General features: G+C 41.5%; 1 protein-coding gene across 1 annotated transcript; it reads left to right on the top strand.

Annotated features, from left to right (window-relative positions):
- Nucleotides 1-515: 515 nt before the first annotated feature.
- Nucleotides 516-12,473, top strand: ATP6AP2 (ATPase H+ transporting accessory protein 2). Its single transcript, XM_009100223.4, has 9 exons — nucleotides 516-679; nucleotides 3,365-3,495; nucleotides 5,722-5,844; nucleotides 7,169-7,264; nucleotides 7,457-7,594; nucleotides 7,904-7,957; nucleotides 9,329-9,478; nucleotides 10,488-10,604; nucleotides 11,381-12,473. Exons 1-9 carry the CDS (start codon nucleotides 601-603, stop codon nucleotides 11,573-11,575), a joined length of 1,083 nt encoding a protein of 360 aa, XP_009098471.4. The 5' UTR covers nucleotides 516-600; the 3' UTR covers nucleotides 11,576-12,473.
- Nucleotides 12,474-17,127: the final 4,654 nt, after the last annotated feature.

Genomic DNA, 17,127 nt, shown 5'->3' on the forward strand with positions numbered 1-17,127 from the left:
CATACTACACATAATTATATACATGCATTATAAAAATATACAATATATTATCTAAATTAGATAGGGGCATAGATCAGGAGAAGGACGAGGATGACAGGGCCCTAAGCAGCACCTCATGCCCCCACACCCAAGGCTGCCCTCGCCACCCGGAGGCCGGGAGGGTGGAGCCGGCGCCTTGCTCTCTGAATTGTGCATTCGACTGTCAATCATAACTTTGTCCCGCCCCGTCGATGTCAGTCTGACGAGCTTGGGCGGAGCAAGCCCCCTTCCCCTCGCTCTCCGATTGGCTGAATGGCTACCAGTTGGCTCCGCCTCCTCACGGCTCCCTCTGGGTCTACAGTGCGGGGAGGAAAATGGTGCAGGATCTCTCGCTATCTGATTGGTCAAGGGGGAACGCCACTCAAATAAAGACTCCGCCCCATCTGGACAGCTGACTGCTCAGATCCGCGACTGGGACGGCGCTGCGCCGGCGATTGGTCAGCTCTGCCAAGTCCCGCCCATCCGCTTGATTACCTCTCGAGGATTGGCTGCGGGGCCTGTCCGTCAGGCGGTGGGCGGGGCGCTCAGGTGTCTCTCCGCGGCGTAGCCCGTCGGCGGCTGATGGCGGACATGGGGCGGCGCGGCGGGGCCGGCCGGGCCCTTGGGCTGGCAGCGCTGGTGGCTGCGGCCTGTGTGGCCGGTGAGTGAGCGGGGACGGCCCGGCGCGGGGGAGCGCCGCGGGGAGCGGGCAGAGCCGCCTGGCCGCTGCAGGGGAGATTGCGGGAAAGGGGCCGGGCCGCGGTTCTGGGGAGGGGAAGGGTGAGGGAGGAAGGTGAGGAGGGCTCTCTGTGTCTGGGTGCCAGGTTCAGGACCGAAGGGTGGCATCGGAGGGCTGTCACTGTGCTCCAACTCCTGCCCCCACCCCCCATCCACCTCCAGAGACGGTGCTCGAACCATTTCATCCTGTCCCTTTCAATCCGAGGGCTGGTTTATATTAAATTATAAGTTTCTATAATTTTATTGTGTAATTTCGTTATAGAAAATTATTTTTATAATTATATCACAAAATTATAAGATAAATTTAAATAATATTGTATATTTTTATCATGCATAGGTATAATTATGTGTAGTATGTTACTTTATTAAATTAATTTATACTGTGTACAGTATAAATTAATATCCTAATAAATGTTCTGTAAGCTGAGACAGAGGGATTCAGATCAGAGATGACAGACATTTTTTCACTGCCAGGGTGAGCCACTGGAATAGGTTGCCCAGGAAGTTAATGGGGTCGCCACCTCCGGAGGTGTTTAAGAGGCATCTGGACCTGGCACTGGGTGGTCTGGTTTAGGGGTCACAGTGGCACTGCTGGGTTGATGGTTGGACTTGACAGTCTTAGAGGTCTCTTCCAGCTCTGATTATTCTGTGATAGACACACATAATTTTGTTATTTTGCATGAATTTTCATGTTTTGCTGAGCTGTTTCTGTGGTCACTGTAGCCTCTCTGTTACCTGCTGTGAGTCAGGCTCATGATGGCACTTTCAGGCCCTGTAAATATTTCCCATTCAATGTTCCTAAACATTCACAAAGGCTTTTGAGATCCTGAGGAACACCTTTGGAAGGATAGGAATTAAGTTTACTATTCCATAGGCAATTGGAGGGAATCTGCTGATGTTCCCAACTTCAAATTAATCCTTGTAATCTTGAACACGTCCAGTGAGGGAAATTCAGTTTTGAAGGGTTAATGCTCTGATTTCATCCATCTGAGCAATCCTGCCCTAGGTAAGCCAGTTTGCCCTAAATAATGTGACTGTGTAACAGCCCTGTGGAGAGCAGCATGTGAAATCCTATGGATTTGTAAGCATTTTGTAAATTCTTACTTAAAGAAATTGGTCTGGAAACATTTCTGCCCTTCAAAATGTGGGTTGACCCACCATTAAAATTGGTAGCAGACCACCCAAGGAACACATCGATTTAAATAAATTGTTGAATCTGCTCCATGAATATCACTTGGCTTGGCCTCTTTCCTTCCTTTTGCCCCCCCCCCTCCCCAGCCTGCACCTCAGAACTTTGTCCTTTGGTGTGTTTATCATAACATAGCTCAGATTTACTGTCAACATCTGTATGCATGATCATGAGCCAGGCTTTGGAACAGCATCTTCAAGGTCACATTAGTTAAATTAATACTAGAGACCTTTTTAGCTGCACAACACATCAGTTTACTGTTGCATTGTTTTTGTAAATAGATAGCCTTTAGATTTGTAGATGCCCTGGAAAACTGTTGTAGATCACTGCTTGGATTGGTAACCAATTTTCAGTGATCATATGAATAAATGCTTGTATTTTTTTCAGTTAGCTTATTCATATAATTTTGAGGTATGCAGTCAGATTCATTGTATAATTAGAAGGCCTGCAAATAGTTATTACTCTATTACTTGATTTTCTTGTATCAAATCAATTTTCTGGTGGCACCCTACTCAGATTGCTCATTGGGGAGCATATGCCTGAAATTTTGCATTGTGCATGTTGCTTCTTTCATACACCAAACAAGTTTCAAAATTGATTTAGATAAATTTTGGTGTACAGAGTATTGCAGCTGTGCCTAAGTGACTTTAAGATAGGAAGCCAGGTTGAAACAAGCCCTTCTCTTATTTCTGTGGAGTCCTTTCTGACTTTATTATGCAGTAAATTACTGTCATCACAAAACTGTTTAGAAATATGCTTTAAGTCAACTTTGCTTTTCAAGGTAATGGGGAAGAAAGTGAAGGGGGATCCCAGAGGAGCAAAAACCCAGTGTTGCAGATTGTGGCTCCACACAATCAGCTCATGTTCAGCTGCATCCAGGGAAGACAAACATCTCACAGTGTCATGAGGTGGAGGAGGCAGAGCAGGGACACCCTAGCTGTTCTGCGGGAGCCAGGTTGTCCTGGCACTGCCTTGTTTAAGCCAGCACTGACAAATTCCACTGGACTTCTGGCTGTAGGCTCAGTGGCTCTGGCTGTTGCCTGCATGAACAGAGGTGTTGTGCCAAGCAGTCCTAGAAGCAAATAGAGCTGTGTTGGTTCTTTGTGAACTTAACAGGATTTTGGAGTCTGCCTGGCTCCACTGAGAGTTCACTTTACCAGGTCTGAACTGTGAGTTTGCTTGTAGCTGTGCTGTTGTTGCAATGATTGTCCTGCTTTTGTTAATATGGATCTCTTCATTCTTAGTCACTGCTGTATAGAAACCTTCTTTTGTATTCCAGAGCATTAAAATGATGAGTTCTCATTCCTGGTTTTCCATAAACTGATGGGCATGGGAGGGAGGAAGAAGGAATGAAAGCTCAAATATGGTATTTTCCCTGTTATTGCAGGAGCTCTGACTGCTCTTTCTGTCTGTTTTTAGGTGTGTGTGGGGGTGAGTTCAGCATCTTACGATCCCCTCAGTCGGTTGCTTTCCGAGACGGGAGTTGGCCGATCCCGGGCGAGCGGATCCCAGACGTTGCTGCACTCACCATGGGCTTTTCTGTTGAAGAAGTATGTTCCAGGTCTTGATTGTGAAATGCCTCTAAGCTACAGACCTGCTCACTCAAGATGCAAATCTTCCTGTCATGTGCTGGAATATATAAAATAATGCCCTATTTGTCTTGAAGAATGCATGACTTGACAGATGTGGCTTCCAGGACAGAGCTGTGTGGGTCATGTGAGTGGCCAGAAGCTGTGCTAGCTGGCTAATTTGAGTCACCAGCTATAAAAGGAAGCCTGCAGAGGCTGCTCCTCAGTTCCTCTGAGACCTAGCTGTGTGCTGTATCCCCCCCATCCATGGTCACAAACTGAGAATCTGTGGGACCACTGTCAGTTCTTGCACACAAGCTCTCTGTAGGGCTCTGCTCCTGAGTAATCTGAAAACTGTGAAATGGCTTGGCAAGGCAGGTTTTTTGTCAGGTCAGCAAGTTGTCTGCTGAGCAGAGTTAGAACATGTTGGTTACTTAGAAAATAATCCAAAGCCTTGGAAATACGATTTGTGGTAGTATTTCTCCACATTAAGTATTCAGATATAAATTTAGCAATGTTTAAAGTGGGGCACATGAACAGGAACAGTTGGATTGATTCCATCTTGCCTACTGAATTTTTTTGCTGGGCTTCAGCAGATGATGAGTGGCTGTTGAAGCAGTAGATGAAAGTGTAATAGCCAGATATCTTTGGCAGTGTCTGTGTGCAGCCAGATACTGAAATCTGCAGCCTGAGGGATTCTCAGTGCTGGAGAGTGCAGCCAGCTCTCATTTCTTCCATACATTAGCTAAGAAGGAGGTCTGATAAGGCTGGTTTGAATGCAAGGCTGCTTAGCCTGTATTTTGGAATTTGAAAATACATTGCTGTCAATTAATTCTGTTTTTTTTGGTCAACAAACTAGTAACAAACCTGTATGAGTAGTATGACTAAGGAGTAAATGTTGATTATTTTATCAGGAAAAACCAATATATTGAATGGCATTGTGTGTGTTGCATATAAAGACACCCAGAAAAACAGTGGAGTTTGGCCTGTTCGGTCCATTTGGCATCCTGGTCATCCAGGGATAAGTCATGGGTATCATGGAAGAAAGTGTTCCAGTACTCACTCAGTGCCTTTGCCACAGCTTGCAATTCAATTGTTGCAATGGGTCTGTGTCATCCTTTAGAAATAGTTCTGTTACTATTAATTCAAATCCTAGAAGCAGGCAGGGAAGGAAGTGTTTGAAGGATTATTCAGTTCAGCCCTGGAACTGAGAGTTCCTGAAAGCTGTCCCTAAGGCAGAGGTCGCTGTGTGGGCAGCTTCCAGCCCTGGTGAGGAGAATATTGCAAAGCCCAGACACTTCTTTTGCTGCTCATATCAAAGCTGTAGTCCAGGAACATAAACTGACAGTGCAGCAAGGCCACTGTAGAGAATTTGGAATTCTTAGTGCATTACATTGGGAATTCTCAGAAAGAGTCATTCAATATTCTTCCCTTGGTAAAAGAAAACAAAACCAAACGCCATTTTTGTCCCTGATGATGCTTTAAAGGGTTTTTAGTTTGTTTCTGTGAGGTGATACAAATCATAATGTCAATGATATTTAATTCTAAAATGTCTAAAATGCAATTAACTTGGCTTTCAAAAAAAAAAAAAAAAAAAGAGGCAGTTATGTCATTTACACAAATGGGGAAATATGTTTGCCTTTAGTCCAGCTGCATTTGTATTTTGTGCCTGAATAAACCAGTCAGTAGCCTCCATTATGCTCTTACTGATTTGCAATTGTAGTAAGCTACAAGAAATATTTTTATATTTCTGTGCAAATTTGTTAATTGAAGTTTAGTTGCCTGTTGTTGTGATTGACACATCCCTCTCTTCTCCTTCCTTTCCACCCTGTTTCTTTCTTGTACTGATAATATAAAGATATTGGTGGGTTTTTTAAGTTCAGCCTTCACTTACTAAATACAGACTAAAATATTTATAATTTAATTTTGGGAAATAACTCCTCATGTATCCATTATATATAATGTTTTCTTAGGGTAGACCTTACTATGAAGTTACTGGCAGCTTTTAAACTAACAGTCCTTCATGGTTGACTTGGAGGCATTACTCAAAATGAAAGCAATGTAGTATTAACTTACTTCCCCATGAAATTTCCAATAGGCTGTCCTGCACAGAGGCATTAACAGGATAATAAGTTGTTTTGCTTTAATATTGGGATAAACTCTTCCCTTTGCCTGTGAAATACAACTTTTTTTGTTATTTTGTGCTAGGACCTCCCCTGGCCTGGGCTGGGCGTGGGTGATCTGTTTCACCGGCCCCAAGCCACCGTGCTGGTGACCGTGAAGGGCGTGGACAAGTTGCCTGTGAAAGGGTTTTCTTACCCCATTGAGAATGTGAGTATCCACATTTGGAACTGTCACCTGATTCCTGGGACTCTGTGGTCTAATGACAAGTACATGATTCTCTGCTGTAGTCCCTGATGTTCGCTTATTTCCTGCTTCACTTGAAGTTTGCATATTCCCATAACTCCTGGATATCCCCATAACCTAGTCAGGATTCTGTACAAGGTACAAGGCCCTTGAGACCACCCAGGGCTTCCTGTGTTGAGTTCAGTTCAACATGCTCTGCTTGAAAGACAGCGAATTTTAATGTTTGTACCAATCCACTTCTTCCCATGGTAACTTAATATTTTAAAATCAGAATTGTTAAGCTTTTTGCTTCAGCTGAGTGTGTGATAACATTTTATATGGAGTTGATTTTTTGATGTACTGTATTGCTCTATAAGTGGTCTTTTGAGTTTTCCTCAAGTACTTGACTGTGAAATACAACACTTTAGAAACTCCATCCCATTATATTAAATCAAAAGAAAACAACACACATTACATTTACCTATCACTGTCTATTTTTGCTAAGGCTTCTCAGGCTTCTTACAGCAACAGAGAATCCTTTAGGTTGGAAGGGAGCTCTGGAGATCATCTCAGCCAATACCCTGATCAAGCAGGATCAGCTGGAGCAGGCTGACAGCACTGAATTCAGTCAGGATATGAGCATCTCCACAAATGGAGACTCCATGACCTCTGGGCTACCTATGCCAGTATTTGACCACCCTTGGAGTAAAAAACTTTGTACTTGTGTTAAAATTTTCTGGATTTAAATCTATGCTGTTGCCTCTTCTGTCATAGGATACTTGTAGTGAATGGAAATGTGCCATTCTGTGTCTTTTTTTAATAAAACCCACAAGTAAATGTTTAAAAAACAGTTCTATTAGTGTGCCAGTAATGGCACTATGCTGTGCTAGCATTTCTTCTATTTTAGTAGGGTTTTTTTTATAAGTGTCTGTTTCAGTAGTTGGTCTTTCTGCTGGTATATTTTCACCCATCAGTTTTTTGTGGTTCATAACTTTCCATCTGCAGTGAGATTGTTTCCCTTTTGCATTGCTTCTATATTTGTTGGTCTTGTTTTACTGATAAACAAGGCTATACTCTAAGCCTAAATAATCCTCTTAGTTCACAGTTATGGTCCCTTGGAGTTCTTCAGAGTATATTGTATCTGCCACTTAAATAAAATGTCTGTTCAGAGATACACAGGTGATGTTTTGTTTTGCACATAGGTTCTTATTACTTATTATCACTTTGGAAATGTGCATCCCTTTACTTTTATTTTTTAGTTAAGATCAGTAGCCCCTGTTTAACCCAAAAGTCTGACTTTGTCTTCCAGGCTGTTCCTTTCAGTCTGGACAGTGTTGCAAATGCCATCCATACTCTGTTTTCTGAGGAGACACCTGTGGTGCTGCAGCTGGCCCCCAGTGAGGAGGTGAGTATTGCTTCACTCCTGGTTCCACGTGTCCCAAATAGGGAATCCTCTTTCCACTTGTGTGGCTGGAGCAAACCCAATTGATCACACGAAATTCTGGACTGGAGTTTGCAAGCGTGGTTGGTTGTTAGTGTGTGGCTGGAGGAACTGAGCAGGAGGCTGTGCTGTCAGTAACCATGGCTGTTCCTGCAGAGGGTGTACATGGTGGGCAAGGCCAACGCTGTGTTTGAGGATCTCTCTGTCACCCTGCGCCAGCTGCGCAACCGCCTCTTCCAGGACAGCTCCATCCTCAGCTCCCTCCCTCTCAACTCCCTCAGCAGGAACAACGAGGTAAAGCACATTCATCAGTGGGAACTTCTGTGGGCTTTTTTTCCTAATATTCTTAGTTAGCTTGTGCTTTTCTCCTTTCCCACTTTTTCTTCCCCTTTTCTTTGCCTAGGAGCCCACTCCTAATTTTTTCCTTACTGAATTAACTAAGTTCAAACATTTTTTTCTAAGTAACTTTATTGAAAGAGTTATTTCCTTCTAGCATGTTCTGATGTTGTAGCAGACAACTGTTATAAAATACTTGCAACAAAACAAGGCTTCCCTAACTTGGGTTTCATCAAAGGAAATACTTGTCTCTGCCTCTTCCCTCAGGTTGACTTGCTTTTTCTGTCAGAACTTCAAGTCCTACATGATATTGCAAGCCTGGTAAGGTGTTTTGAAACATTTTCACCTGTCTTGTGTTACAAACTTCAGAGATCTTTAAAGTATAGAAGCCATAGCCAGGATAGGTGGCAACCAGTGATACATGATTCTAGTGTGTCATCAGCTGGTTCCATCAGTTTAAATAATGCATTCTATTTGTACCAGCCCCATCACTGCAATTGTGAATGAGAACTTAATCACCTGTAGTTTTCTTTTATGTTGTGTTTGGTCAGAATGGGGGCAATTCTGAAATGAATTGGGGGCAATTCTGAAATGAATACTCAATGAAGAATTTGCTGGGGCTTTCTTTGGTGTCTAAGAGAAGTATAGTGGTAGTTAAGAACATGTTCTTTGCCCTGTCCACCATTTTATTTCAGAATATCACTTTGTCTGAAAAGACTGGAGTGACTTTTGTGCCATTAATAGTGATGGTGATAGAAATGCTCCAATGAAGGGGTGAGCTTTTAATTCTGAGGATCTTTTTACTAAGAAGCTGCTGTCTTGTTGCTCTGTTTTAGGGTTTGTTTTAGTGGGTTAGTGGTGTGTGGGTCTTTTTGTTTCATTTTGGTTTGGTTTTTTCTGTGTGTCCTTTAAGATGCAGCTCTGAACTACTGAAGTGAAAGAATTGTGAAGAAACTCAAAAATTCATGTTAGATAAAGGGCTAGTGGAGAGCAATGGTGCTCTTGAGAAAATGAGGTAGAACAACTTGGGTTTTTTTTGCAGGCTAGAAATGCTGTAGTTTAATTAGTTGAGAAGATGGGATTAAATTTCTTGTTTTCAGAGGCTGTTGTCTTGTGCAGGCAAATATCAGTGCTGCATCTTCTCACTGCGGAAATGCAAGAATGTCACTACTCTCCTTTGAGATAATTTGGATTGTATTAGTTGGATTTTCTGAATATTGGATAATACTTCTTAAATAAACTACTTTTGTACATGGACAACACAAGGTAGAAGTTGCAACCTACTGAGCTTTGCAAGGGCCAGCTTCAAACAAGAAATTGCTAGCATCTAAGTCTTGTAGTTATGTGTTTTTGTTTTCTCTGAGTTTTATTTTCATGGAAATTACAGAACAAAGATTCTGATGTCAATGAGTATTCTATTTCTTTTTAGTACAGCTCTCTATTATGTGGATGTAACTTCACGTTAGAAACAGATGCTACATAATGATCATCTGTTTTCTGCTGTAGAGTTAAAAAAAGAAACAATTATAGACAACTTCTAGTTAAGTTGGCAAGAATTCCATTTCCTGATGATGGAATATGACTGTAAAAAGTGAGACAGGATTAGTCCAAGTAAATTGACTTTGTGCAATGTGTTTTTAAAGTAACCTGTGTATGAATTAATATCTTTCTGCCCTCAATGTTGTGCCCAAGCTGTCTCGACACAAGCACTTAGCCAAAGATCACTCTCCAGACCTTTATTCCCTGGAACTATCTGGTTTGGAAGAGATTGGGAAACGATATGGGGAAGACTCTCAGCAGTTCAAGGATGCTTCTCAAATTCTTGTAGACTCTTTGCAAAAGGTATATTGTCTACCTAATGAACAAAACTCATGGTAATACTAAGCAAATAATTTTTATTTTAACTACAAAGAAAGTAACTTCAATAGTGTTGGCTTGCCTAATGCTTGATTTTGTTGTTTGGTTTTTAAAATGCTGTTGTTTAGTTATAAAATTGAATGTTACAATTTGCTTCTCTGGAAAGTGTTGGTGTGATTCTACAATGTGTTTAGATATTTTGAATAAAAGAGTAGGGGTGTATTGAAACCTTGTATCAACAGGACTTGATATGTTTTTTTTTCTTAAACAAACACCTTGCATTTGAAAGCACCAGAATGTCTCACAAAATGAGGCTCTTGGAAATCTGGAAATATCTTTATCCCAAGATGCAGTGGTTAGTTTACCCTTGCCCACAAAGCTATGTAAATGTAAATTTCTAAGACTTTAAAATAACTGCTGTTCATCCATCAGTGTGCTCAAGATCATTACATAATCATTAGTTAAATTTTTATTAAGATCAGTCACTTTTGAGAGCTTCCAAAGCGTGATGAAAAATTCAAAACCATCAATTTGTTAAGCCCAGTGCTTGTCTTCTCTAAGCATTGCTCTTTGGCCTCTTTGACCTTAAGCAAATATATTTAAATATTACACATTTTAGCATTTGATTAAAATATTCAGGTTCATAGTTTCCCAATGGGAGTTTGAGAACCTGAATATTTTGTTGGAACTGACAGACACACAATTAGGAATGATGTGGGGATGGGCCTTTTGTGAAAGAGATAACAGAGTAAGTTTCAGGCCAGAAAGCAGGCATAAGCCACAGTCTGCTGAACAGTGACTGGGGGTTTGAAAGGGCCTTGTAAACCAGGGGAAGTCTGACACTTAGTGAAATTCTAACAGTATAAACTTTTATAGCTTTCCATAATTATTCCGGAAGCTGACATCTTTTATTTTACTACGTCTTGCTAACAAAACTCTGCTTAATTCATGGCTACAGTCTAGGCTTTCAATTAAACCACCTTTTCTTTTCCAGTTTGCAGATGAGATGTTTAATCTGTATGGTGGCAATGCAGTAGTAGAAGTGGTGGCTGTGAAGGAGTTTAACTCTCCCCTCTCAAGGAAGACTCGCTCAATTCTCCAGGCTTCACAGGTAGTAGAGCCACATTTTTCTACATCTCATTTATTAAAAGTGATCCAAAGTGTATCAGTTCACCGAGGTGTAACTTCTTTTTAAGGACTAAAATACTATGGCTTAAGTGTGGGTGCAGCTTACTTACTTGTCTTGCTTTTCACTTTGTCATTCAGTAACTTCACCTGAGGAGGCCTCTGGAGGTCATCCAGTCCAACCTACTGCTCAAAGCAGGACTAATTTAGAAGCTAGATCAAGTTGCTCAGGTTCTTGTCCAGCCAAATTCTTGGAAAGTCCATCCCTGGAAGTCCCACAGCCTCTCTTGCTCCAAAGCATTAACCACTTTCATGGTGAAAACTCTTTCCCTCATGCCTTGTAAGAATTTGCCTTTCTGTGCTGCATTCTCCCCAGTGCAGGCAAGTCCTCCCAGCTATAGGAAAACCTCTTTTCCTTTGTCCTGTGTCATTCCAGAGGCACTGCTGCCTCCTATTCCCCTTCTCCTCCAGGAGCTCCAGTCCCTCTCTGCAGCTGCTCAGCTGCTCAGTGCCCAGCCTGTGCTGTCACCTGGATTGTTCTGCCCCAGGTTCAGGACTTTGGATTTCATTTTCCTGTCACATTCTTCTTTTGGATTCCACTGATGCCACTCTCCTAATCATGTTTTTGCATTCTGTGCCCTTGCATCAGATTTGTCTAGATAAAAGTGCATCTCTCTTATTTAGTCTGCTCAGACTTTGGATGGAGTCAGATGTTTGGTGTGCAAGCTCACTTTAAATTAATAAATATTTTCTTTATTGCAGAGTAAAAATGAAAATCCATATAACCTTGCCTATCCATATAACTACGACTACTCTGTAATCTTCAACATTGTTCTGTGGATGATGATAGGTCTGGCTTTAGCTGTGATAGTTATCTCCTACAACCTCTGGAACATGGATCCTGGCTATGACAGCATTATTTATAGGATGACAAATCAGAAGATAAGAATGGATTGAACTGCACCGTATTTCAGCGCAGGAAGATGATGAAGAGCATGGTGTCCTTTAGCCTGTGTGGAAAACAAATGTTCTGACATGGTTAATTGTGGGAGTTTTTTAAAGGTGTATTTATTTCTAAGTATTTTTTCCCTCTTTCAAGACTATTTTAAATGTTAGTAGTAGCACCAGATGGAATTTAGAAATTGAAATCTGCTTGTTAAAAAAAACCAAAACAACACTCCCTGGAGTAATAGTTATTAAAGTGATATCATTCCATTTTTTTAATCTTGTAACATGAGTTTTTGAAATGCCCTGTACTGCCTCTGCCTGTGCAAACCAGATAAACTGAAATTATGATAGCAACATATTGTTTGAAACTTTTGCACTGGAAGATCAAAAATTATAGCTAAATTGTTGTGTTGTATATTATGAACCAGCTGTAAATGTTTGATGTAAATATTTATAATGATTATATGTAACTTCAGAGAGGATAGTAAATATTCTTCAGTAAAATACTAAATATAGAAGTACTTCTATCAGGCTAGGACTGTAATAGCATAAATGGCATTTTGATCTCATGTTGATGGCTCAGAGGTGAGCTGTACACAGAAGGATCCTTTCCCCGGGACTTCAGTGGTTGGGAGGTGACTAACACTGGTGTGGCTGGTCTGTACAGTGCAGTCTGCAAATCCTGAAGTAGCACCAGTCTGGTCGTGGTCTAATGTCACATACAGTTGAGAGTTCCTGTTATGATGCTTCATGTTCCTTCCATTTGTGTTGATGTTATTATTATTTAAAAAAAATCAGTTCTTTTTGATGATAAGAGTGGACCAACACTTGATTTAAGTATACCTGGATTATAGTCCTGCTTCAACCATTCAATAAAACAAAGAACAGTTGTTCTTGAATGCATTTATTCCTTGTGGCTTTGTAGGTGTGGTTACTTCTATTTAGGATTTGTTCAGCTGACCAGGGCAGGTGTGGCAGCATCTGATGTGTGACAATGGCCCTAAGGCTGCAGCAGTTTAGTTTAAACTGTCCTTCAAAAGAAAAATAGTCTTGTGTGGATTTTCCTAAACCAGACAGTGAGTGTAGTTAAAACAAGTGGTTGATCTCTGGCTTGGGTCTTTTTTAGAACTGCCTCCTTTGGAACTCATTTGCTCTTGTGGTAAAAGGAGATCTTCCAATCTTAGAGTGGCATGAATGGAAACTACATTTTTTATCGTCTTCCCCTCTAATGTGTTAAACTTTCCCTGCCATTAGGAGATAATTGTTCCACTTCCAGAAAAAATGTTCTCACTGAATCAGTCTCATTTACTGGGAATGTCTGAACTAGGGGTATTGAAATAGTTCATGTCTTGGAGATCCTGGACAGTGATTCAGGTTGAAATGAGCAAATTGCAGGTTTACCTGAGTCCAAGAAATCCAGTTCAGCATATGCTGCAATCACTTGAAATTGCTTTTAATGGCATTTAAAGTTAATCTGGATGATTGATACCAGTAGATGGAAAGGAAAAGTTGCACTGGCAGTTTCTCTGACAGGAATGTAATTACTGAACATTCTGTAACACACCATGACAGAGTAGTCAAGGGAAGGCTCTCAGCCAGCCAGGTGTGAGAAGTAGGACACAGTGATTATGTCAATGATTATGATTAAATTTATTGCTAATACAGTATCTAAATAACAATTCTGTCATCTCTAACAGTGGATTCAGAGGTTTGATCAGATTAGCAGTCCACTTCAGATACTGGTACAGAGTTTTGCAGGAGCTGGTGGTTTAAGGGACTGTAATTCATGGTAAGTATTCAACAGCTGTATTTTAGTCAGTGTGAAGTTGGCAGTGTAGATTTGTTTAAATGCAGGACCTGCCATTGAGATGGTGTCTGCATGTCAGCTCTCTCCCAGCTGCTGCTGTAGGCTCTAATTTTACTTTTTAAAGCTGGTCTTAGACTACTTTGAAGGGTGAATTGCAATTCCCACTTCTCCTGTTAGTAACACATTTGTTCCTTCTCATGGCTGTAGGCCTCCCGCTGGTACTAAAGGTTCTTTAGAGCACTATCATGTGTGCTTTGTCTTAAATACCAAATGCTTTGTGCAGCACAGGCTGCATTTTGAACCACTCCAGAGCCCCTGTACTTCAGTTTGAGTTAGGAAAGCCAGACACACTTTATTATACAACAATACTGGTCCATAACTGCTAATCAAACAGGAATAGCCTTTTCATACTTTGAATTAAGTTAATTAGAATGAAAGTGCCATCAACAGTACCAGACCTGCTCTTGATTGTTCTCTTTAAATTTAAATCACCCCAAGAATATAAATTGTAAAAATATTTGTGATACGGCAGAAATCATAGGTTTTGTGCACAGAACTATGACGAAAGCAGTGAAACTGTCAGGTGAAGGAAGGAAGGTAACAGGGAGAAGCCAAGGCAGGAAGGGGATGCAAGGAAAATAACAGCTGGTATTGGGATCCTGTGTGTGCCCAAAGTGAGAAGGGAAGGATGGTTGTTTTGCAATATCTGGCAGCAAGCAGCTTTCTCCAGGCTGGGACAGGCTCCACAGAGTGCTGTCAGGGGGATTTAGGATGCAACTGCTGCAGGAGTAATGATCTGATCATCAAAGAGAGTTTTTCTTTGGGAGCTTGGCCTCTGTCACAAAGGGTGATGTGTATTTGGTTGGGTCTTCTTCAGACCTTGGTGTTATGTTGTCCTCTCTTTGGCTTGGGGTCTACCTAAGCTGTTCTCAAGAAGTGCTGAAATCTCTGAAGAAGGAGAGAATCCTGAGTCAGAATTGAAGACTGACTGCTGCTTTTGATACTTAGGTTAAAAAGAGAAAATAAACCATAAAATAAAGGGTTCTTTGAAGAGTCAGTATGCTGCTTTTTCTAGATAATGCCCCAAAGTCTAAACCTGGCAGAGGGAGGTTTAATCAGCCTTTGTGCCTGCATCAACTTTCCAGACTTCTCTGTGGCAGGAATGGCAACTTTCAGAGTTCTTGCAGCTGTAGCACCACACAGGCAGGTGGAAGCCTAAAGCAGATCTGAAATGTGTAAATGTTATGTCTAAAAAAAGGAAGTGGAAATGAAGAAACGTCATTGAAATGCAAATGTTGAGCAACCTGGCAAGTGCTTGCTGAGATTTATAGGTCATTCTTCATGGTTCTAAGAAGCACCCTGCCAGAGTCTAGGTAAGGAGATAAGCATCCCTCAAAACAAAACAAAAACCCTCCAAAACAATGACATTCTGTATCCTATACTGACACAATTTTTGGCTGTGGTGAAATGGGTGCTTTGAGCTAAAAGTCACAAATGTTCTCTAAAAAAAAATTTTTTTTTTTTTTCTCAAGTGAGGCTTTGGAACTTTCCTGCATTTTTTATTTTCTCCTCTGCAGGCCCTGAACCACATTCTTAGGAATTTTCATCTTTGTAGAATCAGGGAGAACATTTCCCCAAGTATTGCAGGACATAAATGGAGCAAGATCAAGGAAGACAGAAAGTGGAACGATCAGATTTCACATCTGTCAGAACAAAAGAAACATGAAAAAAATGGGGAAGCTGAACTTTATTTCCTGTCCTGTTGTGCCACTAGTGCAGAGCACTGCTGTGGAGGAACTGAATGTTAAAGGGCTCCTACAGCTCATGGTGTGAAATCACCACCCTGGTGTTTCTTCCCAGACTTGTGCAACGTGTCCTGCCTGCCCAGGGCTGAGGGGCAGGGACAGAAAGCCCAGCTGGCCACACTCCTCTCAAATAAACAGAGCAGAAACTGAAGGATGGCACAAAGCCAAACATCCAAAGAGTCTGCTCCAGTGCCCTCTCCTACCTGAACTGCTGGAAAAGCAGCTGCTACAGATGGTGTCTGTGTGTGGCAGGCAGGAGATGGGGCCGTCTAAACCAGGAGCGCATGGCACTTCCAGTGCTCTGGAAGTGTAGAGATTCTCCTGGATCTCTGTAGCAAATCTCATGAATTATGTTCTAGAACAGGTCAAAAAGGCATGTACTGCATCTATACTCTACAATGGTTGAGGACAGCACCTAGACCTAATCCCATCCTTAAATAGGGACTTGCCTTCTCATGTGCTTTCAGAGTTTAAAGAAATTCCTCTGTTGCTGAAGGATGGATTCACACTAAAGGGCTCTGGCAATCAAATTTAGTATTGTTGTTTATGTCACCCAACATCAACAAAAATACATAGCTAAGTTCTTGGCATGAATACACATCATAAAATGTTTAAAATGTTTCATAAGGGGAACAAAATTGATGGTTGCACATAATCACAAAGCCAGTCAAATTCCATTTAATTATGCTCCAGTGCATGAATTTGTGATGACAAATTTACTTGTTCTTAATCTAGTGAGCATATGCTTTTCATTAGGCCAGGGACACAGAAGCAGTGGCTAAGATAAATAAATTCAGAGTATTTTAGCTAGCAGCTGATGGCCAGCACTCTGAGGTCACAGACTTGAACAACTTCAGTACTGCCAATCTGCTCACCTGATCAACTCCTGTATTTAAATACTTCTTTACAATGGCATGGTCCAAGTACCCAAGCAATTGATATAAAAAAAAAAGTCTGCTGCAACACCTGAGTGATCAGTCAGAGCATTTGGAACACTGGAGAGCTAAATGGGAGCTCCAACCACACCCTATCTTGACTATGGTACAGCATCAGCTTGGAAAGAAAAAAAAACAGCTCTTAACTATTTCTGTCACTTTTAGACTCTGCTGTAATAAAAAAAAAAGGAGGGAAAAATACATAAAAACAGCTGTACCAATTATTTTACATGAGCCCATCCCAACTTTTCTGCAGGCTGCAGAGCTAAGAGGCAGCCACATCCTGCTGCCCGTGCTACCCACAGCAGAGCTGCCAACTCCAGAGCACCTCTGACTCCTTTGGAGACAGATGAGTCTGAACCACCTCTGCCCCACTGGTGAATATGCAGCTCTCCCCTCTGGAAATCTCCAGGGAGCTGTGTCCAAGCTGTGGTGGATTCCGTGGGAGCAGGGAGGCTCTGCTCCATGGCTGAATGGGGTCACGTTCCCCAGGGAAGCCTCGTGGCACCGCACCCAAATGGCAGCAGCTCTGGATAACCTGACAGGAAAACAGGCTAGAAATAGGAAGTGCAATCAGCTGTCATGCACAGAAGCAGATGGGGTGAGGAGGCTTAACTGGAAAAAGCACAAACTAAGATAAGCTTTCTCTATATATGAAATGGTTTTGATCTCCTTCCTGCATGTTTGCATGCACACAGTGTTATATGGGTCTTTACAAATGAAACCTTGGAAGAAGCTTCCTCCCCCCATTAAAAACAGTACTTTTAATAAAAAGTGAAAATATTGTTAAGCTATTTCCATATTTTAAAGGAGACTGAAAAAACAACAATATGCTCAATATTTGGTAAAAATGAGGATTTATAAACTCAGAAGATGAACAGGAATACATCCACCTAAAAAAAAGATGTCCAGGAAAAAAATCTTCAGGAAAACTGTGCCTATACCACTATCATCCCACAGGTGATGCTGACCAGAAGCTGTCTTTGATGTGTATTACTTCTGGAGAAAAACCAA

The sequence above is a fragment of the Serinus canaria genome, chromosome 1 (assembly GCF_022539315.1).
Source record: "Serinus canaria isolate serCan28SL12 chromosome 1, serCan2020, whole genome shotgun sequence".
Classification (NCBI taxonomy): domain Eukaryota; kingdom Metazoa; phylum Chordata; class Aves; order Passeriformes; family Fringillidae; genus Serinus; species Serinus canaria.